The sequence below is a fragment of the Orbicella franksi genome, chromosome 2 (assembly GCF_964199315.1).
Source record: "Orbicella franksi chromosome 2, jaOrbFran1.1, whole genome shotgun sequence".
Classification (NCBI taxonomy): Eukaryota; Metazoa; Cnidaria; class Anthozoa; order Scleractinia; family Merulinidae; genus Orbicella; species Orbicella franksi.
The window spans coordinates 34,403,532-34,426,886 of NC_138146.1; the positions used below are offsets into that span (position 1 = coordinate 34,403,532).

At 39.0% G+C, this 23,355-nt stretch overlaps 2 protein-coding genes and 1 long non-coding RNA gene across 3 annotated transcripts; 2 read left to right on the forward strand and 1 right to left on the reverse strand.

Moving 5' to 3' along the window:
• Positions 1–3,966: 3,966 nt before the first annotated feature.
• LOC145479512 (trypsin-3-like) lies at positions 3,967–8,439 on the reverse strand. The gene is made up of 4 exons (XM_081457896.1): positions 8,326–8,439; positions 7,801–7,857; positions 6,834–7,068; positions 3,967–5,547 (listed from the first exon to the last, which is right to left on the reverse strand). The coding sequence occupies exons 1-4, from the start codon at positions 8,372–8,374 to the stop codon at positions 5,004–5,006; spliced, it is 885 nt and encodes a 294-aa protein (XP_081314022.1). The 5' UTR covers positions 8,375–8,439; the 3' UTR covers positions 3,967–5,003.
• A 3,905-nt stretch (positions 8,440–12,344) lies between these two features.
• On the forward strand, positions 12,345–13,826 carry LOC145469862 (uncharacterized). Its single transcript, XR_014042387.1, has 2 exons — positions 12,345–13,160; positions 13,609–13,826. It is a non-coding gene; the product is annotated as an uncharacterized LOC145469862 (long non-coding RNA).
• A 6,293-nt stretch (positions 13,827–20,119) lies between these two features.
• On the forward strand, positions 20,120–23,292 carry LOC145479505 (ornithine decarboxylase antizyme 2-like). Its single transcript, XM_081457886.1, has 4 exons — positions 20,120–21,115; positions 21,399–21,571; positions 21,723–21,808; positions 22,354–23,292. The coding sequence occupies exons 1-4, from the start codon at positions 20,948–20,950 to the stop codon at positions 22,461–22,463; spliced, it is 537 nt and encodes a 178-aa protein (XP_081314012.1). The 5' UTR covers positions 20,120–20,947; the 3' UTR covers positions 22,464–23,292.
• The last annotated feature ends 63 nt before the right edge of the window (positions 23,293–23,355 follow it).

The following is a 23,355-nucleotide window of genomic DNA, read 5'->3' on the forward strand; positions in this document are numbered from 1 at the left end:
TCGACTAACCTTGTCTTTGTTTTTTATATTGGTAGTTCTTCGCTCTGATTTTCTACTAAAGGAAGCTAGGAACAGGCTAGAGATATCTTAACATTCTAGTCTGTTTAGATACTAGAAAAGACGACTCTCGAATAATCATAGATCACCGAATTTACTTGTAGAAAATTAAGTAACACGACCGAAAGGAGTACGAACTGACAAAGCAAACAATTATGGGCGTTCCAGAACACCAAAGCCCATCAACATACTTTAGGTGAGAATGCTGTTTTGGTCGAAAATGATGTCAAACTGGCATCATTTCAATACCATGAGTCTATAAAGGATTTAACTTAAAAGTCAGCGTACGTCAATTCAACTAGTACCAAGTAAACGGTTAAGCCGACGTTGGTCAGATTTTCTTGTATCGACAAGAGAACTGCGCGAAATTGCGCCAAGACGAAAGAATGTACGTTACTTGATATATCTGTCATAACTTCAGTTCTTCCAGCCAAATTAAAAAGTTACTGTTATTTATGAATTTGTTAAGTCCCACATGAGCATAAAATATTTAGCTTTGAAAATAAACTTTGAAATTACAGCGCGCGGTACGTCAGAAAACGCAAAAACAAAAGCTAAACGAGGGGAGTGAATAGGGGAACATAAATCCTCCAATCCCTACAACTGTTTTGCCAAATTCGCCGACCCGCCAAAATTTTCGTTCAAACCTGGAACCACATGGCTTGAAAACTTTCTATGGCGTAGTTTCACAGCAACAGTACGCAAGATGTTTGTTTCTGCCCTTCCCCCGTGGGGTCATGTGCGTACAGGCATGTGTGGCACCAAAGGCCATGACTTTTGATCCGTATTGGTCTGACAAAGGGTCCGCAATGAAGTATGATTGGTGTCTGCTATTACAGGAGTCCACGCCCATGCCGCTGGCTATTAACATTGTTGGTATTCATCTCTGACCATCTGTTGGAAAGTGAGTTCCAATCAGGTATTCGAAGCCCTTCTCAATTGTTTACCTAAACCATAGCAGTTCCTAAGCAGGGTCTAGTCTGAAACAGGGTATCGACTTTTGGTTTAGGCTATAATAGGGAAGGAGATAATCGCATATTTTGGGGCTGTGAAATCGATCTTTAACAAAGTTCCCCAATTGCCTGTTTATGCGAACGCAAGTACAGCATTATCTAAAGCACCAACAAAATCACCAATGAATGGTCTGGGGCACTATCTTGGGCTATACACACGTTGCTCTGCCATCAAAACTACGTATACTTCACGACGTTCCCAGGGGCTTTTGTCAAGCTTGCAAAAATTGTAAAGAATTCAACATACTCAATAAGGATTACACATTTCTAACAACAATGTGCGCCCGTGTTTAAATAATTTCGCTTCGTCCGAAAAAAGAAATAAAGTGAATAAAACTAACGTACCGACCAATGCCCTCCAAAGAACTCAGATCCAAACTTCGTTTAGGATCCATGACAGTGCAGAATTCGGACTCCAGGCTGAAATTCATAGCTGATCCACGATCCGCGATATTTAAGAATATATATAAAAGGTCATACGCTATTGTGAGAATAAAAGGTCTAATTTAACGTAGGTCTCATCAATTGATATGATTTAGTTTATTAAATCAATAGCGAGGAGCACGAGCTTTGTGGAACACCAGTTCCACCAGATTTGGTTAGAAAGAGCTGGTGGTTTGATTAAATGGTACACAGCCAACTTTTCAGATAGACAAAATAATAAAGGATTAAACCTCAACAAGCTAATATTCGTCAAATTTCTTCGGTTTAATAATAAGACTGTCCGACAATGAAGAAGATAGGGACAATTCTTTTCCTTCGTATTGAAATGGAATACGCAACTGCCTAGGTTCTTGAGACTTTCGTATATAGGCACCTATATACATATGGGTTGCTGACCCGGCTGGCGTGAGGTCAAGATGGCTGGATATTGGCCAGGTGCTTTTTTTGTGTGTTTATGGACCGAGACAGAGTCGAGGTCCATAAAACAAAACACACACACACACACACACACACACAAAAAAAAAACAGAATGAAGCTAATATGCAGCCAGGATTTATTATATGGAGATGGAACACTATTTTCCTCTGGGAGACAGCGGAACAATATAATAAAGAGTTTTCTTAATCCAAGGATTACCGTATTTGCTGAGCTTGACGCCAAATGTTGATGCAAAAAGAGTAGGGCACGTAGTTCCCGGTGTTGTGGTCTGGCCTTGTCTCACGGGTTGGTGCTTTACATAGGGTAAACCTCATTGCAACTGTCCCCCTTGGACAAAATTGTACCAGAAAAATAAGTATGAATGAAAAGAGGTTAACGCAAAACCAAGTATCTTATTAAGTGGATGATAAATCTATTGGCAGGTCCTTTTATGAGGTTTTATTTGCAGATGGCTCTAGCAAAGGAATAATGATTTTTCTTGGGAATTGGGTGGTCATCCCATCAGTGGTAAGGCGTTTCTAAGTCGAAGAATTAAACAATTAGTAGCTTAAAAGCGGACGTTAACTTGGAGCCAGATGTAGCAAAACAGCTACCGACTACCATTATTTGAGAGGGAGGCCGTCCACCACAGGGCGATTTTGCCGTCCGTCAGGTTCTTTCCAAAAATTGGAAATTAGGCTGCCATGCATGTATTGCACTACATAGAGATGGCCTATTAAGAGATTTTCGTGCTTTTCCTTAAAGTGTCCATACGGCCAACAGGGTTTTTGTGGTTTTGGTATCTCTATAACACCTAAAAATGTATTCAACCCAATTTAATTAATTCCGGTGCTTTTTCGCCATGAAATCAAGCTTTAAATTTCCCGTTCGACCACGCCCAATGAAGTTGACCGCGTAATTGGTGACGAATGACGTCACTTCAGGAACATCTCAAAGTTTCATGTTTTTATTTTGCTTGATTGACGACCACATTGTTTCACCAGCTTCGGTTTGTTTGCTTTTTGTCGATGAAAACTCCTAATCACTACTGAAACAACAACGACCTGAACTAGATTTGACAATTCCTGACTTGACGTCTCGACCCATTCAGAAACCCAGACCCTTTTTTGCACAGACTCACGGTCAACTTCATTGGGCGTGGCTGAAGTGCGAACTTTAAAGTTAGAACTTTGGGCATTAAAACGTCGGAATCCAGTTTTTTTTTTCTTAGAATGCCTTTTTACACATTATAGAGATACCAAAACCACACAAAAAAAATCCTGTTGGCCGTATAGACACTTTAAAATTGCAGTGTCTCCTGAATTGTATGAAAAGCAAAATAAGGCCATTCAACTTAAACATGATTACATTTTGAACGCTTTGCTTACAGAAGGTATCCATCTACATTGTTTAAAAACTGTCCGCTCTCGGGAGTTGTCGGTAAGCGGAGGTTCGACAGGATCAAAACCTTAGAGGGATGAATGTGATCTGTGAGACAGTATTGATTACATTTTTTCAATATGTGGTTTCTATATTGTTATTCATTTCTTTGCTCCATTTAATTGGCTTTTCAGAATGCAAAACAGATTTGGAAAGAAAACGTTATTGTTTCAATGGTGGTGCTTGATGAATTTTCAGTGACAATCGGAGTGGTCCCTTAATTGAACGATCCACACTGCATCTGCGGGAGTGCTTACCCGGGAAATGGATGTAACTTGAGAATAATCAAAGTGTAGTAAATGCGTATATAAGTTTACTAGTAAAATTAAACAAAGTATTGAAATGAGGTTCAATAAAAGCACACTATAGTCCTTAGATCGTTGACTTAATATTATTTGCTTCGATCCAAACAAAAAATTGAGTGAAAATGGGTAAATTGAAAAAGTGATAAACAGCTAATCATGCACTATCGCAACCCGCTAAGCAAGGAAAACGTTCTTTGTACACAACTAGGAAATAGTGAGTAAAATGAAGTTTGGCAAACGCAGTTTATAATTATCCTAAAATTGGAAAAATTTCAATTAAAATGTATTGCAACATGGCCAGTACAGTAGCCTCTAGAGCAACCGCTATTTGGGTCGTCACGCAACGTTTCTTCCCCATTGAGAAGCGTTGCGTCACTTCCCTAATAACGGCTGCGAAATAGACTGCCAGTAGACTGGCACGATCTAAGGCCCTGACTACACTACGCCGAAGAAATTTGAAATCGGCGTTTTCACTCTGAATACGAGACAAATGTTTTCCGCCCGCGCTACGCTGGAGAAATTTGAAAACGCAACAATCACCAGTCATTTTGGATTTGTCTTTGAGGAAAACTTGGGCAGCGAAATCCGTCATGGTGACGTCATACCTATGGCAAAGGTCCGTTTTGTGTGCGATACCTGTGGTATCCCACACTATTGTCATCGACTCGTGTCCGTTAATGCTAATGGTTATTTATATCCCACACATGCACCCTTAGAGTATCTATTTTTAAAATGTCCCGTTATTACCCGGTTTGAAGAGCGTTTTCGAAATTTAAAAGCTCCGTTTTCGTGACAGGTTAGTGTGGACGGTAGGTCAAACAGTAGAAATAAAGCTGTGTTTTCAACCTCTCAATGTGTATAATGATCTTGGTTTAGAGATTAAATGGCTTAAAATAAATTTTTTTTTTGCTATTTTCTTGACTTTCAACTGATGTTTGTTGCAAAGTCAAATGCAGTTTGAGGTTTGGGTCTTAAAACAGTGGGTAAACCAATAGCCAAGCCAAAATAAGGGCAAGGAGAGTCATGTTGTCGCTTAGAATAAACAAATCGTCCGTTCCTTTTGTCACTGAGGGGTAACAATGGCAGTCAGCTATGTTCAGATTTTCAATACAGTCAATGTAAAAATTTTAATCTACTGGACTCTGTGGCTCGAAGCGCCTAGACACTGCAAGACATGTTTATTCCTTCTCTATCAATAATTTTGATTTTCCGAAATTGTAGAACATATTGGACTTCGTTGAATGCTCATTCATCTGTTTATTTTAAGCTAAAATCTTTTACAGCTTTTGAACTTTACTCTCATTCTAAATAGTCGGAAGAGATTGCTTCATCCTTGGATTATTCCATCGATCCAGGATCTCAGCTCGCGTACCTTAGCGTACACTCCGTACGCGTTAGCACCAGCGCATCCGCTGCCCCAGCTTGTCGCTCCTTCAATGTAATACTTCCCATTGTATTGACATGCCAACGGACCACCGCTGTCTCCCTGGCAACTGTCTTTTCCGCCTTGATCGAACCCAGCGCACAGCATAGAGTCGTGCAGACTACCATAGGCACCCTCACACCTGTTCTTGGAAACCAGGGGGACCAAGACCTCTTGCAAAGTATCGGGCTGCTGGCCTCCGCTTTCAAGAGTACCCCAACCGCTTATCAGACACTGGTTGTTGAGATCGTCAATTGGGAGGTGTAATGCGCTGTCTCCGAGGCAGATAAGGCCGACTCCCTTTCCCAGGACAGCCTCTTGCTTAAGCTTGACCATGGCAATGTCGTTTGCATTAGTGCCAGAGTTATATCCTGGATGGATCACGACTTGGGCAACAGCTCTTTCTTGGGTTGTATCCTCTTGGGTCTCTTTGCGATGAGCACCTAGCCTAGAAAACAGTTCAATTTCAATGCCGATTTGGTGATTAAATAAACCAACAGATTATCAAGGTAAGAGAGTGAATCACCCATATAGGCTTCCTACCCAAGGTAATCTCTCTTAAGTTATTTTTAGACATGGTACCCAGTTCTTCCGCAGCCGGTTACTCGCGCGATGCTTGGATAGCCGAAGCGACCATCTCGAAAATGGCGGGAACGTCATTTTACATGTTTTGATTTCGTTTCATAGAAGAGATGTTTTCTGTACTCTCAGCCGTCGTTTGGTTAGGCTCGTTTGGCTGTTCATTATTTCGCCGTTGATTCGGTTTTAGGGAGTTTAATTAAGCAAGCTTTATCGGGAACGGCAACTAGTACAATGGCTGTGTAAGCGCGCGTTATAATTCTTTGTTCATTTCTTTGCCGTTGTTTAGGTCACAAAACAACAGCGTGAAATAGCCACATTCTGCATACTCAAGAGAACCTGAACTATACTAGGGCCAATTTTTAAAATTTCTTTTTCGAATTTTGACGCTGTCTTGCATTTTCTGTTTGGGATATTTCTGACAGTAGGACAAACTGAATGAATCTAAATTCTCGCGAGATTCATAGGTTGAATATAAAGTCGTTTTTTAATCAACGTTGTCTTTGGCGTTGTTGTCATTGCTGCTTAAACTGCTTTTTGCTACTTGGGCAGCGAGCGTCTGCCTGCACTTTCGATCATTTGTTTGTTCCGTTGCCTAGCTTGTGTTTGGGCGTTTGTTTGCTTTGCACTCGTTTGTCTACTAATTTCTCTGCCGTTCATTTAGTTGTTATTTTGTTTGTGCAGGGGACATCCGTCTCTTATTTAAACTCCTATTGAAATTTCGAAATGTTTTAAAACATACCAAGAGCCGAAGCTCCTTTGCTTGTAATTAAAATATCAAAGAAGACATCCCCACAGCGTTGGAGGTTTTCCTTTGCTTTGAAACGAAACGAAACGACATAAACAGATCCTCCACGGAAACATCCACGCAACTCGCGAGTAATATCCGCGGAAGAACTGGGTACAATAGAGGGATTACCTTGGACATAAGGCCTATATGGAGGATTCACTCTCTTACCTTGATAATCTCTTGAATAAACTCAGTACTGAGCGGTGAAAATTGTCACGCATAATAATAAAATAAAGTACAGGAAAAGTAGCCTAAGGACACAACCTGAAAAAAGCTTCTCAACTTTGCTGAATATAACAACAAAACAACATAGCTGAATAAAACAAACAAAAACAAAATAACTAAGTACGAAAAGTAAACTGTACCAAATTTTAAAGCTGTTTGGCGATGAACCTTGAACACAGTGAGCAGCCGTTAGGACCCATTGCTTATGAACAAGCGAGCCACCACAGAACTGAGCCCTGTCGGTTCGTAACATAGCCTGCCATGGAATGCTGTTCTTCACTGTTTCCTGTCCACCAACGATTCGGGCACCGGAGGACGGACGGTCGCCACAAGGGAGTGGAGGGAGTGGATGGCCAGTCGGAGGTGGTGGGCCGGCTTGAATTGGCAGAAGAACAGTATTAGATAAGCTGCAGTAAACTTTGATATATCTACAAAGTTTGACCTATTGTTCACTGCTCCAAATAATGACATTTTTTATTTTTGTACTCGGTTAAACAGAGAGCTGTTTTCTCCTCCGTTTCCCTCATTCGTCTCCTTTCTTTAGTGACTAGTTATTTGAAATAGGGAAGAACGTCCCGCTTTGCTTCTTACAATGATGTAAATGACTAATAACAAAGGTAAAGTTGTTTCGAAGAGGCTTTTTATCGAGTTTCAGTTTAAATCATGCTAAATCGCAAAATCTGGGAGGAATTCAAAACTCCAGAACTCGTCAATGAAGAATTAGTGTCAGTGACAATCATAGACAAAAAGGTACGTAATTACAACAGGGAATTACGACATCTGAACAGAGCGAAAATGTAGTGTGCTAAGTCGGTTTGTTCCATCATGATTAGGTTACCATTAGTTAGAGAACATTTTGACACATTTGTTGATGAATATTTGCTGTTCGTATTTTTTGCTTTCAGTTTTGCCTATGTAGTATCTCATTAGCAGTGAAGAACACTTTTATATTTTAAACCTCACCAGTAATTTTTAATTGCAGATTAGCCCTAATAGGCTTTTCAATTGAAACCAGGCCCTGGAACATAAATGTGAGATACCACGCCTAATCTAACCCTCTAGAAAATCAAGTAATTTTTTATGTTCGTTTTACCCTATTTAACTTACGAGGGCAGTCGCCCGATCCTCCGGGACAGTCATCAAGAAAGTCCGGAACGGGATTACCTTAAACGAGAATAAAAAGTAAAATTGATTTATTAATGCCTGCTATAACTCAGATGAGTACGAGTTAATTGCCGACAACAATGACGATGCAACAAAGAATTAACGGGAAAACAAGAAAACTGCAATTTACCTAGAATTGAACTGCACACAATGATCGACGGTGCAAGTAGGGAAAAAAAAAAAAAGAAAAGAAAAGAAAAACATGCGGGGTTCCTAACTAGGACATCAGCTTTCGGAAACACAAACTGAAGCCATTAAACATCATCAGATGGAAAATATTTTCGATATCGCAAACAATGTTAGGGTACACGAGTTTGAAATGAGGAGCCAGTTTTTTCAGTACGGCTTTTCAATGAATCACCAATTTTACGAAGTATCATATTGGTAACTCTGCATCGATTATTTTTGCAACTACCGTACTACATATCATTCTACGAAAATAGCAAGCTAAAACGCCATTTTCACTACCTTGAATCCCGGCAAACAATGTAACCAAGGTAAAAAGTACCAGAGTCATACTTATGAATGAGTTCCTTTGAAGTTCTTAGTAGTCGTGAACGACTAACTTCAATGGTAAGGCCTCAATTATCAGCTTACTTTTATAGCGCACACGCGTTAATTTCCCCGATACCTCCATGACAACACCTTATTCTTACAGCTGTCCCTTTTTCTAAACCACCATTCAGCATTTGTTGACCTTGTTCGTGACTTTCTTTGAAGGGACTGAAAGATGTTTGTTAAATAAAATTCCACTAACTGGTGTACAACTTTCTGTACAATTTTAAGCGCTAGATCTATAGGCTTCTTAAACACAGTGCATAAACAAAGGATAATGAGTTGTAAGCGATTAAAAGACTCGGCGTTATGTTTGATCTTTTGTTTACGATAATTTTGCCGGTTTTGAACCCACATACGTACGGAACACTTTCACTACATAGAGGAGTAACACCCATCGTGGCAGATCGATACCTTAAGGTGATAATACGTTTGGTTTACACATTGTTATTCCTGCTTCAAACTGTCCTGATAAGTCCAACTTTGATTCTCTTTTGGCAATCTGCGTGTCAATAAAAGACAAAGCACTGAAAGCAGAGTAAATAACCACCTAAAGTTCTTAACATGTTTGATCTAACACTCATGCATAAAAATATACACCTTACAATATTTCTAGTTTGATTCTTAGTCTACCAAATTTTGCGAGTTGTTGATCGTGATTATCAGTTACTCTTTAACACTTTTGTAGCGTTTAAAACGATTAAAAGTTGTTAGCTTATTTTTCCGTGAGTTTTTTGTACTACTATTAATGCTATCTGACACGCGTTAATAATAAACGACGTTTTTTTTAAAACGTTTAAATCATGTCAAGTTTACGGCTCAGTTTGCAATAACGCTCTTTCCACTTGGGTGAAATCTCTACTAACTGTTCATGTGTATAGGGCTGAGCAATACAAACGGGATTACACCTCCATACTAACTGACCGTTTTACTCAGTAGTAAGAAAGAGCTGAAGATGTTCGTTTGTTTAAGCTTGGGGAGTTGGTCGTAATGCGTGCAGTTTTATTTGCTTCCAATCCTCTGCGTACAAATGAAGTATTAGTGCTAAAAGCCTATGAAACAAACATTTCACAGTTTGTAAAATGTTTCATTAAAAACAAACGATGTATAGTTTGTTAAAATTCTTGATTAAAAACGATCAATTCACAGTTTGTAACATGTTTCATTAAAACAAACAATTGATAGTTTGTGAAATGTTTGATTTTACCGCTTTTAGAAATTGTCATTTTTTTTTTCGATCTGTGTTCAAGTCGTTCAAATTCTCAAGGAAAAAGCCATTTCAACTTATTTGTTCATCTTGATGGTTATTTACTTTTTCTGTTTCTTGTTACATTAACCTAATGTTCAACGTGATTCGTTATTTGAAAAGAGGCTTCTCTAACGTAGCGCAGAAATAAATGATGACACATATATATTTTAATTAAGCAACCAATTAAACGTTCACAGCCCGTTTGATATTACTGTTCACAATAGCTATTTTCGGCTTTGGGCACAAATTCTACAGCATAATTCCCAGCCATTTCCAGTCATTTCTGATAGGGGGTTTCAGCAGAGGTTGCAGATCTTGATATGATGTAAACAATAAAACTAATAAATGAGCATTACCATATATATATAATGCATTGTTGTAAGACATCACCTTTGACCATATATTTTTTTTTTTTTGTTAAAGATCGAAAGATCATGTCATTTACATCGTGTTCTTTAGGTGAAAAACAACTCAAAGGAAAACATTGTTAGCAAAGTGCTATTTGATATACTCTAAAAAAGATAAGCATGCATTAATACAGTTTTTGTTATTACCAAATTATCATTTAAAAACCGCATTTCACATTTTATTGACGATGTTTATATGATGTCGAGCACAACGAGCCAATTCGTCAAAATTCATTTGGGATCATTATGGCCGCGATCAAAACAACTAACAAATAAGCGCTTTTTTAGTCACTGGCAAATCTATCTGTTCCTTTCACCCGGCAGAATTATTTCAACCTCTGTTTTGCGGAAAACAGAAACGTGACGAGAAGCATGCGCACGGTTCTAATTCTAGGTGGTGGCGCATATGCCTATGAAGTGAAAACGTCTTTTATGTTAACTTTCTGTAGGTTGTGTCTACTTTTTGAAATTGCCAAAACCAAATAACGTTAAAGAGAAAAATCAAAATATTGGCTTCCTTAAGTTCGAATTTGACAACTGAAAATTGGGTGCATTGTTTTTGACAGTGCTGCCATCATCTTGAAAAGAACTTTGCGGGAGAGAAAATAAACGAAAAGACGACTGTTTAGACAGCAGGTCTCCAAAGATACCGACTGGCAATCAGTGCAGTCAATTTTTAAGACGCCGTGGCAAATGGTGATTTTCTTGCAGAAAAGCTGGACAACGAGTTTTAATGGTGAATGACGTGTAGTGAAAGTTGAAAGGGACAACGGAGGGTCCACAGAGTAAACCTAGCTCGACAGCTACCTTATTATAAACTGCCTTAGACCCCGCAACTTGCTACCTAGCTTATAATACCGATAAAGTATAGCTACTCACTTTGGTATTAATTTCGAGTACGGCTTGACTTTTGAACATATTCCGGGACATTCTTTATGTTTTTCTTGGAAGAGTGTAGATCACAAAAAAATGAGGTCTAATTGTTGAATGTCCGGATGCTCGATGTATTATGTATAAGGCCTTACTATAACTCGGGCTCACCTCTACATTCATCTAAAAGCTACAGATGTAACTTTTTAAATAGCCAATACATATACCCCCTTGAAAACATTATACTCCCTCATTATTTCAAGGTTTTTCTTATCAGCTTTGAGTTAATTAAAAGAGGTGGACGGTGTATATTAGTTATTCATCATGTTCTTAATTTTAGGTACGTCCGAAGCTTATTTTGAAAAATAATCCCACTTCTGAAGATTGCACTTTTTTTTGTTACTAAGGTGTTGCTAAGGTGTTGGCATACACTTAGTATACACTGCTGGCTGATCTATGACACACGGCGAATCCACCTCTCCCACAACTGCTTCTTCTTATTGTACTTAAACGAACCACCGTTGTCATTTTGATAAATACGTTTCTCTCCTTCATCAAATCCAGCGCTTAGCATGGAGTCGTGTCGATGGACTTAGTAGTCATAGGTGTTTAAACACATGTATTTAGAACAAAGGGGAACTTGCAAAGTATTCCGTTTATTCAAGAACTTCACTTCAAGACTACCTCTCCCTAGCGGACAGGGCCTACACAAGCAGGTTTGATTTTTAACGTAATATCAAAACCGAGCGTGTTTTATTGTAATGTCAGAACCGAAATTGAACTTTGAGAGAAAACGAGGCGACCGTTTCACATTCACATAAGCTTCGTTACGTGCTAAATCTTGTAAAAATCCCTTCTGTTCAAGTTCGGAATCCGCTTTTATATTCAGTTTAATTCATGATTGTTCCTTCTGCGTTTATTTTTCGTTTTTTCTGTTCCCGTCGTTTACTGGACTTTAATTTTAGGCATTTTTCACTTTGAAGGAGATTTTCAAATTGGACCATCGTAGGTGCAGTCGCGTCTCATGATATAGTTTATTTTTGTTGACCCTATCTAACATGTTCAATCTGACTTTTTAACAGTCTTTCTTTAAATGAATCGATGTAGAAATTGAACCAGTTATTGTAAATAGGTTCAAGTCTGCTATTAATGTATTTTAAAGGCAGTCGAATATCCATAAAAAAGATAAACAGAAAAATTCGAAATTATATTGATAAAACTTGAATTTTTACTTGCCATAACAAAGCTAATACCCATCCGGTCCACCTATGGAGTATGGCAAGAGGCAATCACGATTTCAAGTAAATCGCATTTCAAACCATAGTTTCTGTGAAATAATAATAGATGGACCGACAGATGTACAATATTTTGACGAGATTGCTTTAAAACAGCGAGAGTTTTTTCTAAGATCATTCCCATCGTAGTTTTCGGGTACTCTTCATTGAACAAGGAGCAGACAGAAAATCAAGTTAGAGCTACAAATGGAAAACAAAAGCTTTCTGTTTTGAAAAAACTTCCTCCAGTCAGTGATTTTGAAGATTATTTCGTTTAAAGTTCCGCAAATACGGAAAAGTTTGACGCAACTACCAGTTATCAGTTCAGTGTTTTGACTTAAGGATTGTTAATTCGCGAGGAAGATTTGTCTGGAATTGGCCGGAATGAAAATTGCCACTAAGGGTCACTAAGAAGTTCTTTGAACTAAACAAGTATCGTAATATTGACATATGAATAGTTTTCTTCATCAAGTGCACTATGCGTTTTATTGCTGTGAGCATCTGTTTTTAAAAAGTAATTGAATCTAGTAAGAAAGGTTTTGTAAGGCGGCATGGCGTGTCTCTGAACAATCATGAATTGACTTCGACAAACACCCAACGCTGGGTGTTAAGTTAAGTCTAATCATGAATGAAAAATGTGTCCTGAAACTAAAATGAATTCATTACGCTATGTTTGATTTGACTCTTCTCTTTTAACGGAGACAGTAGAGTCGCCCAGTTTCAGTTCATGTTCTCCTAGGAATGCCATCGATTCTAATGCAGAAGCTATCACATTCAAAGCGCATGACGACTTTCAAAGAAATCTTGTCAAGTCCGCTCTCTCAGCCGCGGGATTTAGAGAAATATCTGATAATAGCTCAGACTACGATACATTCCTACCATGTCCGCTGGGAACATTTTCCAATTCTTCCTCTCGAGGAGCTGATGGATGCAAAGAATGCCCGCCAGGTATGTTAGATCATTCTTATAGTCTGTAAAGCCTGCAAGTTTTCTTTGCACTGCTCTACTCCAAGGAAGCTCCATGGCAGGCTTGTGTTTCTTTCCGAATAAAGTACTGCGTAATAATAATAATAAAAAAAACTACTAAAAACTTTGCAACGCCGATGATCTCGTTTTCCAAAGGCCAAAATCATTCTGTCTGCATGAGGCACAAGGAATCGGGACGAAATGTTTACGGGTGGATACTGATACGTGGAATACTTCATAAATATCAAGCATCTTATACTCCTATTTTTGGACTTAGGTTGAACTTTCTTCATTTTTTGTCAGTTGAGCCTGAAAAGTTCTTAAGTCATTCTTTATGTTCAAACATGTCCCTAAACTATCTTGGTAAAACCGAGATCTTTACGATTCTTCTTGAACTGCTCTAGTTAAATTGTTGTGCTTCCTTTTTCAGGCGGCTTTTACTCTGACAGTCATGTAAGCACAAGCTGTAAGAAATGTCCGACTGGCTCATTTGTTCCGTTTGATAAAACACCAGGAAAACTACCACATGTTTGCAAGTCGTGTCCTGAGGGTAAGCAACCGACTATAAACCGCATTATTATCATTGCGCTTTTATCAGGCCTTTAACAACTGAAAAACCATCATTCCAGTCAGATAGATCAATGTTATCGGTACATACTGACATTCATTACAACGCGATGCCCCATCATATAAAATTAGTGAACAGGGGAAAAGGGTATAGCAATTCATTTAACCAGGACACACGTTGACAGTTAACTTTTCTAATTTTATCTGACACAAAGAGAAGAACATTGAACAAGAAACATAGCTTGCGTCGAGAGCTTCCATTTCCATCGCTATCCAGCTGCAAATAAGGAGCAAAATTCTCCGAAAAATGCCAGCGTGAACCAAGGAACGTTTGAGCTGCAAATGTCGCGATGACCGCTCAATATCATGATCATATTATGTACAGGCTAAATTGTAGTATCGAGCAAACATTTTAAGCTATTTATCATTATTTAGCTTGTCGACTTACTCATTCCCCATACCAAGATTAACGCGCTTTGTTTTCTTTTTGCGTCCTAAACAGGAAAAAACACTGATTACTTCGCTTAATATCGCGCTTGTAAATGCTTGAAAGGATTTTATCGACTCCATTTGTTCGAGAAATGTTACAAATGTGAAAATGGTGGACTGGAATGCAAGAATGAGTCTGCTTCTTTGAAGCCTGGTTATTGGTGGAAATGGCGCAACGAGACGTACAAAGATCGATACAAAGATTTTATTAAAAATCTTTTGGCGAATCAACCATCGTCGGATGCCTACCTGGTACAGTTCCCTTATCCAATACCTGAGGCTCATAAATGTCTCAGAGGGGAATCTTGCAAATGTGGTTTGAATTGAAAAGGGGTACGAACGACCCCTCTGTGGAGTTGCAGTTTAAACTACTATAAGCAAATGCAGACATGCAAGCGATGTCCGTCAAAGAAGTGGACTGTCGGACAGTTGTCGATTATCCTTGTTGTACTAGCGATTATCATGGTGACTTTGGTGTGGATGGACTCGAGAAGTCTCTCTAATATATATAGACATCAGTGGTTCTATCGAACCTTAAGATCGTAATTGTTTTTTTATCAAGTCACTAGTGGTTTATTGCAAGCGTTTTCCTACATAAAATGACCAGACTCCCTGGAGGCCATCGCCAAGTATTCTGAAATACTCTAACTGAACATTCTTCAGATTACACCCCTTCATTGTCTTTTCCCGAGATCACACGTTGATGCGTTTGGAAGCCTGTTTGCGACCATGGCTATAAACGTCACTGCTATTGGCCTTTTTGGCATTGGCTATAGTGTACGTATAAAGATTATCAACAGGAAAAATCTGGAGGACAAGAAAAAGTCAAGAAAGATTTCAGAGACAAAAGAACTTGTGTACAGGAATTTGTTTTTAGTCCTGTATGTGGCGTATCTGAACATCTTTTCGAAGACAGGTGTTGTTATGCCACTTGCTTGCCACAAGCTTTAACGAGATGAAAAGGACGAGCTATGCAACGAGTATTTGAAAGCAGATTACAGTATACAGTGCCAAGGACCAAAGTATCACTACTTTCTTATGGGAGCGTACATTTCTATTGCATATATTGTGGCCCTACCTGCAGCCTCTTTTATCGCTCTTTGGAGACAACAAAAATTGATATTAACTGCTGGCGACGCCAAGCGGATAACTCAGCATCCTGGAGGTAGCATGGAAATGATCACAGGAATGTGTTTTCTTCAAATTTTGAAAACTATAAACCTCGCTCATGGTATTGGGAATGGGTTGAGATGTCTCGAAATGTAATCCTTACATCTGGTCTATCCTTGTGGGACGAGAGAGCAGGTCCTACATCGGCTTGGCATTGGTTATCGCCAGAATGTATGGAATACTTTTCTGCTGGATTCGTCCAATACAAGAAGAGTTCGACAACAAGCTGATGTCAGCTTCCCTTGTCGTTACAGCCTTTAACTTTAGTCTTCGGATTCATATGGTATGCATGCCTAATCGTGAAATTTTGCCGGTGCAATTCGGCGACATTTCAGACGAGTCTGTTCGAGCCATGCATGGTTGAAGCCGATCCTCGCCCGCATTTGTTGCTAAGTATACCTCCAAATATCATGCATGCAAATGCTAACGCCACGTTCTAGAGATCTAGATGGCATCGATCTCTTCAGGCGTATTGTTTTTCACTTGCGCACTGTCTTGAGAGCTTGCAGCTGGCGAGTCCAAACTTGGCACAGATGGAATCGTGATATGCACCCGATGGAAAATAGTAAGAAAGATTAGAAGTAAGATAAGAAATCTATAATCAAATGTTTCGATGTTGTCAGCTTATGTTCGACTTATTTTTATAACGCGTGAATCTACGGGCGTATTTCTCTGCCTAATTGTTATTGTGGTAGACACCAGATTGAGTAGTGTAAATTGGAGCCCTGGCCGGGGTCATTGGGCTATGCTACTAGGCACCTTACTCCAGCTTACACTGCCTCTCTTCACTGACTCAGTGATATAAGTGGGCATCTTCGAATTAAGTGCTTGGTGGTGACGGTAGTTTGAGGGGGGAGGGGGGCGACGGTAAACCCTGCCGTGGACTATCATTCCATTCACGGACAGGTAGATTGATTACTAGTCGCTTAATGCTGAATTAACTGGGATACTCTCTGACGATAAGCGCGAATGTTTTACCATTTGCTGAGCTTCGACTGAAAAATTTCTGAACTGATTACTATCCATACTTCTAAACTTACCTCGAACTGTAAAGGAACTACCGGTAAGTGTGTGAATACAAAGACTTTTTACAAAGGAATTTCTTGTTATTGATCATTTGCTTTTTAGTCCAGTACTCAGTGAACCTATATCGCTACGTCAAGGAATGGCGAAAAAATCCCCATTGGTCTTTTTCTTGCTGTCTGGTTTTGCTTCTCCCTCTCAACGATTTGGAAGGAGAAATTTTTGGTCTGGCTGAAACTGATGCACTTAAAAGTCAGCTACAAACAGGAGAAACAGAAATGCCCACCATATTTTCTGCCGTGAAGGAGAGTGGCGCTGTTAATGTTACTCTTGAGAAAAGATATGATGGAACTATCGTTAAAGGAGCTGCAAATTGCAAAGACTCCGAGCACAATGAAGCAAAGTGCCACAAAGAGACGCAAACGGTAGTGCCTCTCATCACTGCTGCTGCCATAATTCACAAGAAAGAAAAGGATACATACTTTTAATTCCAGTGAGTATTAGCCCGCGTAGCAGGGGTATAAAGGGTAGGGGGTGGGGGAGGAGGAAGGGAATTCGGGAAAAAAAAACGGAGGAGTGGGTGGGGGAAGAGGTTAGGGTTAGGGTTAGGGTCAGGGTATTCTCTTCCTCCTCCCCCACCCCTCCCCTTTATATGCCTGCTACGCAGGCTAAGTGAGTATAAATACTCCATAGGGGTAAAAAGCGCAAACAAGATGCCAAGCATGTGTTTGAACAAGAGAATATCAAGAAGCTTACCTCAGCTTGATTTTCTCCTGATTTAAAACATTACTGTTCTTGGGACAATTCATTTGCCGATACGCCTTGACCGCGGATCTGTTTCGGTGAAACAGATATTGACTGCTGTGAAATAAAGAGTTCTATGAACTAGGTAAGAAAAAAAAATTCAAACATTAACTTGTAATTGCAAGTTGTAAACTCAGCTCTGTAATGAACATTTTATTTTGAAATGACAAGAGAGGGTATCCACGATCGGAAGTATTTCAATTGATACCCTGTTAACGTCACCATCGTAACGTCGTTCGGATAATCTTTTTCAGCTTGGGCCTTATTTTGTTCATCTGTTGAATTTTTTAGTTGATTAACTCGTTATTTTAGTAGCACTCACGCCGCAATCATGATGCCATACCACACCACGATGACGTCCTTTCACGCCATAATGACGTCATATATTTGAAAACATCTGCCACCTTGGATCTCCCAGTTTCAACACGATATGCATTTAAACATATGCAGTGTCAGCAACGAGCTAAGTAGCTTGCTTTTAGGCAGGTCAGCAGATAAACCGACGTTTGACGACAAAATCAGTCAACCCTTCCCATCTAAACAAGTGTTAACTCTGGGGCACAGAAGGAAAAAAAGGTTTCGAAAATTGCGAAAGATTTTTGTATTGGAATGATAAAACACTTAGTAGTTGTTGATGCCTTCCTTGCTCTGGTTGAATTTTTCAGCGTTTTAATAAAATTTTCCGTTGCACTCGTTCACGCAGCAGCTATTAACTGTATATGATTCATTGCGGAGTTATTATTTTTGTGCTAATTTTGGATCAACTGCTAAGGCGATTTCCCCATGTCGAAAATAAGATGGTGAATTTTTCTTTGTCTTCATTTTGCGTCTCTGAAACAACAGGTAGATGTGTAATGTTGGTATCCGGTGCTAACAGCCGCTCAATGTTTTTTTATGTCTGCATGCAGGTTTCAGACCATTGATGAAAAGCTAATTCAAGATAGTAAGGAGTCTTCAAACAGTAAAGTAGTATATGACAAATCAAATGCGAAACCATGATAAAGAAAATTGTGAGCTGATCTTCACGGGACAGTCTCTTGCAAGGCATTTCAGTTCAAGTCAGTTAGCTACAAAGTGTCGCTTTGTAACATAACTGACTGGTCAGTTGGCAAACTCAGACTTTGGTTGGCTGCATAGTTGACAGGAGTCCATTGTTAAGATAGAGGGTCCATGGATTACACGGTTTTGTTGTTCCTCCATCAATAAATTAACTTTATCGATATTTTGTGTTAATTGATCAATCAGTGGGTCATACTTAAACTGTTAGATTTGTCGCTCTCAGTTTTTGTCTTCTTTAGTAATTACTGAAACTTAAACGATGAAATGTGATTTTGATAAATGTACATTTAAATTCGTATCAATTGATGACTTTGCCAGAAAGACTCCCTTTTCAGATGCTAAGCTAAGGGCGAAAAAAGACATATGCAACTTTTTTTAAAGAGAACAATGAATTGATCGATCGATTCTCAGTGTGAATTTATCGTTCCGCAAAATAGGTTTATCACTTTCTTCTGCTATGTAATGGGTAATATACTACTAAAAAGAAAAATTTGAAAGAGTGTCGTGGCTCTCTGTAAACTGAGAAATAACAGAAATGACATAATAAAAATAAATAAGAAATAACAGAAATAACATTTTGTAGGCCTGTAATAGATCAAAGTAGAAATAATAAACATCTAGATAAATAATGCCGTTGCCCTTTGAATTGAAAACTGAGAGCGAAGTCACGGACATGTAGTGGTAAATGTAGCCAGTAAAGCTTCCGAACCCCTGTCTGTTGTAGCTAAGCGTGGAGTAGCTTCTTTGCTTCAAATGGTTTCATTTCGTGCGTTAGGATTAGCTGCCAGAGAATAACCAAGGAGGAATCTGAGCATGATAAGCTCATTTGTAACATATACTGAGAAGGACACATTTCATCGAGTAAACAACACCATAGTTAATTTTGCTGCAACAAGACTTGATATAAATACAGTTTGTTCCAAGTAGTTAGGCAGCAAACGCTCTACTCTGATAACTTCAACTCCGCAATTTTAATGTCATCAAAAACAACGTCCATTCTGTGAAACGCATCCACTACAAGGGCATAAGCCTAAATCCTGAAACAACAAATGCAAATATTTTAACGCACATTTCTAACAACATTTTTTAAGCTTGCCCTGTAATGAACAAATCAAACATTTCAGATGGACCGTCAGCTGGGACAAAAAAAGTAGTCTGAATTTCAGCCGTCTCTTCCCTTTACCCCGAGGGGTAAATTCCGAGCGTTATAATGTCGTCTGGTGACGTCACGTACTATTTTGGATATGGTAGGCAGTTTTTGATTGATTATTCCCTTCCCCGAATTCTTTTCCTCCTCCCCCACCCCCTCCCGTTTATACGCCTGCTACGCAGGCTATATTCAAGGTGAGAATTTAATAATTGCCATTATGGCTAATCTTCGCTACGTTTCGTGACTATTAGCACTATTTAGTGTTAGCAAAATTTACCAAGAAAACTACCGTTAACCTCTTCGAGACTAAATAAATTGCGATGATTGTAGTAGGGTGTTTCAGGATCTAACCCTGCTACACCTACGCACTCTTTCGCGAATTCTGCCTGCGAGAACGTCCTGGACGAATGGAGGGTCAAAGACACTGGGTACAAGAAAAGCGCGCAAAGCATGCTACATCTTGGTCACCGACATCTTTCCATGTTTTCCTCGAGACGCAAGGGAATAGTTCGGTGGTCGTTGTTCGAGTTTTCTGCCCTTTAGACGTGTTATAGTTGCCGTGATTGTCAGTAGTCTGCTTCGGCAGCGACTTGGTAACAATTTCGCCGCACAAGAAGAAGGAAAATCACAATTCTAATCAGAACAATCCAGGGAAATTCGCCAAGCAGCCCTGTACGTATGTAAAGATTTAATTGCAAAACTCCTTATAAATATAACGTTAATTAATCCATAGTTCAGTTTTATATGACAGTGGTTAACTAGTGATTTTATCCTGCCACCCTTAACAACTGACGTGTTGCCAGTTATCATCCCGAAGTATCTGCAACGTTTTAGCATCCATGCGTGTTGGATAATATAATTCTACGTGAGAAGTTTACAATCAGCATATTAAAGCTTAAATGATCTTTCATTATCGGTTTTCGTGCAAACGCGTTTGGTCATTTTTCATCCGGAATTTTCATACAAGGCTTAGATTTTTCTGTTGCAAGCCCATGGCAGTTAAGTTGTGTGATCAACCACCAATTGTTAATGATTATGTAAGATTGAGCTACAGTAAGTATAAGCTATAAATAAACTGTAAACCTCAGACGCATAATTTAGGGTGTGTTTTGTGTTGAATGTGGGTGTTTCAAAAGCATGATGTTGTATGCTCAGAGTGTGGCTATATTTGATGAAATGACACGGTCTACTGATGACCTACATGTAGATGTCCATGTACTTCGGTGCACGTAGAACTTTGACAACCTTTTATTTTTGACATTGCATTTACATGGAATTATGCTCCTGGGGAGATACTGATTTGCAGTCATTTCTACACCGCATTCTTCATCACTCTAGTAAAGGCAAGATCTCCTAACACCAAATTTACTGATACTATACTGAGTTTCAAATAACTTCTTTATGTCCAGTCACCGCAGTAACTGGTAGAATTATATTTCCTGTAAATGCCCTTGGGGATACAGTAAGTTTTTGTTTTGCTTGCAAACAACCTGTTCGTCAGTATCATATGTACTTTAACTCGTCAGGGAGCCAGCAGTGTATTGTAATTATAAGCTGCGACAGTGGATGGACTGGTATACCTGATGTCCGTTATGATGAGGCAGGATCTTCAGGAGAGGGTGGAGGTGGGGGTGATGATGATGAGGATGACATATCCTTTCTTGGGCTATTTTGGGTAAGTTACATTGTACATCTTTACTATCATTAAGTTGCCAGTAATCAGTACGGTATCAACTTGACTTCATGTAGTATTATGAAGTTATGTTTTCTTTAGGAGTTATCATTGACGCTTTGACAAGTTCTTGTGGGATTATGATTTGTACAAAGTGAGTTAGTACAAAAAGTAATTTCAAGCTTGTTTCAAGTTAGGATTTGCCGAGTTCATCAAGCATTCAGTGAAACCATTTTGTCTTTGGTTGTGTTAACCAGATGTACTTGTGTTTGCTTATTCTTTACAGGATTCAGAAATAGCTTTGGAGAAAGATGAAGCAGTTTCATCGAAGTCGGTACTGTACAACTTCCACCTTAAAAGCGGTGAACATGACGTAGCAGAATGGATGGCTGTATTGCAAAATGAAAAGCTCTACGTAGAGGTGCCACAAGGAGACATTCCCCCTGGAGCCAAAGAATGGTATTTAAAACTCTTTGTGTGCGTGTTGCACAGTTCTGGATGACTCTGCAAGATACAATTTATAGCTGTTTCATAATAATAGTATTGTTAATCTGTAACTTTCAACATTTGAACATCATTTTGTTAAATGAAAGTTACTCTTTTCCCGCAGCCTTATTTCACTACTTGAGTATGCAGAGGAGCACTTGGATTGCACCCATGTATTTGTTGGTCTACTAAAGGATAGAAAAGACAGAGGTGAGGGGAATATACTTCATTCAGTTGTGAATAGCAAATTTAATGCTGATCTGTTCCCATAGTTTCAGAGCCATCTGGCCCTTTTAAGCCTGTAATTATTGTATAGTATAGTCTGAACTCCTGACCAAATGATGAGCCTGGGAACTTAGGAGGCAGAATACCAGCCATTAGCAGAGCACGCAGGTATGCATAGCAACCCTGAGAGTGGCAACCAGCAGGCACTGTCACACTGACAAAATCAGTGGTAATACTTACAGTGTACTATAACAATGGTAGGGGGGGGGGGGGGGGGGGGAGAGAAGGAGTAAAGTACGCCACAAGCACAGAAGACACTGAGGGTACATGGTGTAGCTGCATGTTCTTGCACGGTAGGAAAACAAGCATGCGAGGCCTTTGCACTCTGTATGAGACTCCACAGAGTATGGCCACCCTTTAAAGCCTGTTGGCCAGTATTGGCTTGAATCAAACTTTCCCTAAGTTACATTAGCCACATTGTAACCACTGAATAGGTATACAAAACTTTGATACTGTTTTTCCTTTTGCAGCAAGCCTGATGCGCACCTTCATGTTCATGGGTTTTGAGACAGTGAAACCAGGTCATGAGTTGTGCCCAGACAATTCACATTTCATCTTTATGGCGTACACTATTGATTAAAAGCTGTCAGTGTCTGAAATGTAGAAGTTGAAGGTTTTTACAGTATGTGCTGTACATATATCTAGCACAGAATACTGGAACAGTACATTAATGTAAAATTAGTGTTTCCATTTCTTTTCTTTTTTTTTTTTTCATTTTCATTAAGAAGTGTTCTGGTTAATACAATATATTACTGTAGGTTTTTTTCTTTACTGCAGTCATGATCTGTGACTGTATGAATGACAGAAACTCTCAAGTGCTTGAAAACTAAGATTTTAGTTTCAAATATTTGCTTGATTTTAAACCCTTCTGTGGTGGTATTCTGATTTCTGTCCTTACTACTTTCAGAAGCCTTCAAATTTTTCAAAACTCTAGGCTATTGTTTCTTACTGCCACAATTTACAGTCGATATAAGTGAATGTGGAAATTATTATAAAATTTTGTCATCATCAGTAGTGCTTCCATGTTAATTAGAGATGTTCAGGAGGTTGAAACAAACTTCCATTTTGCAGCTCATTCTGCTGCTTGTATGAACTTGTACTTTTCAGTATTAATATTATTATATTACAGCAGAAGTTAACCATGGTCAGTAATGTAGATCGTGTACTTATGCACAGACAGTTTTCTGTAGTAACCATAAAGCTGCTTGCTGATCAATGTGATGTATGTTTTGTCATTTTGTCTTGTTTAAGTTACAATGAGATTCAACTTGCTACATGAACTTCCAGTATATTTTGTCTTCAGTTTTGTAGCAGGTGAATGCAATTAAAAGTTGCATGTAGACAGCTTAACTTAGTAAAATGTACAATGTATGGCAGAGCTTATTAAAGGATAAAGACTGGTCAACATGCATGTTGTGTTATGTTTTCCTTTTAGGTTTTGTTGTGAGTCATACCTGCACTACTGAGTCTGT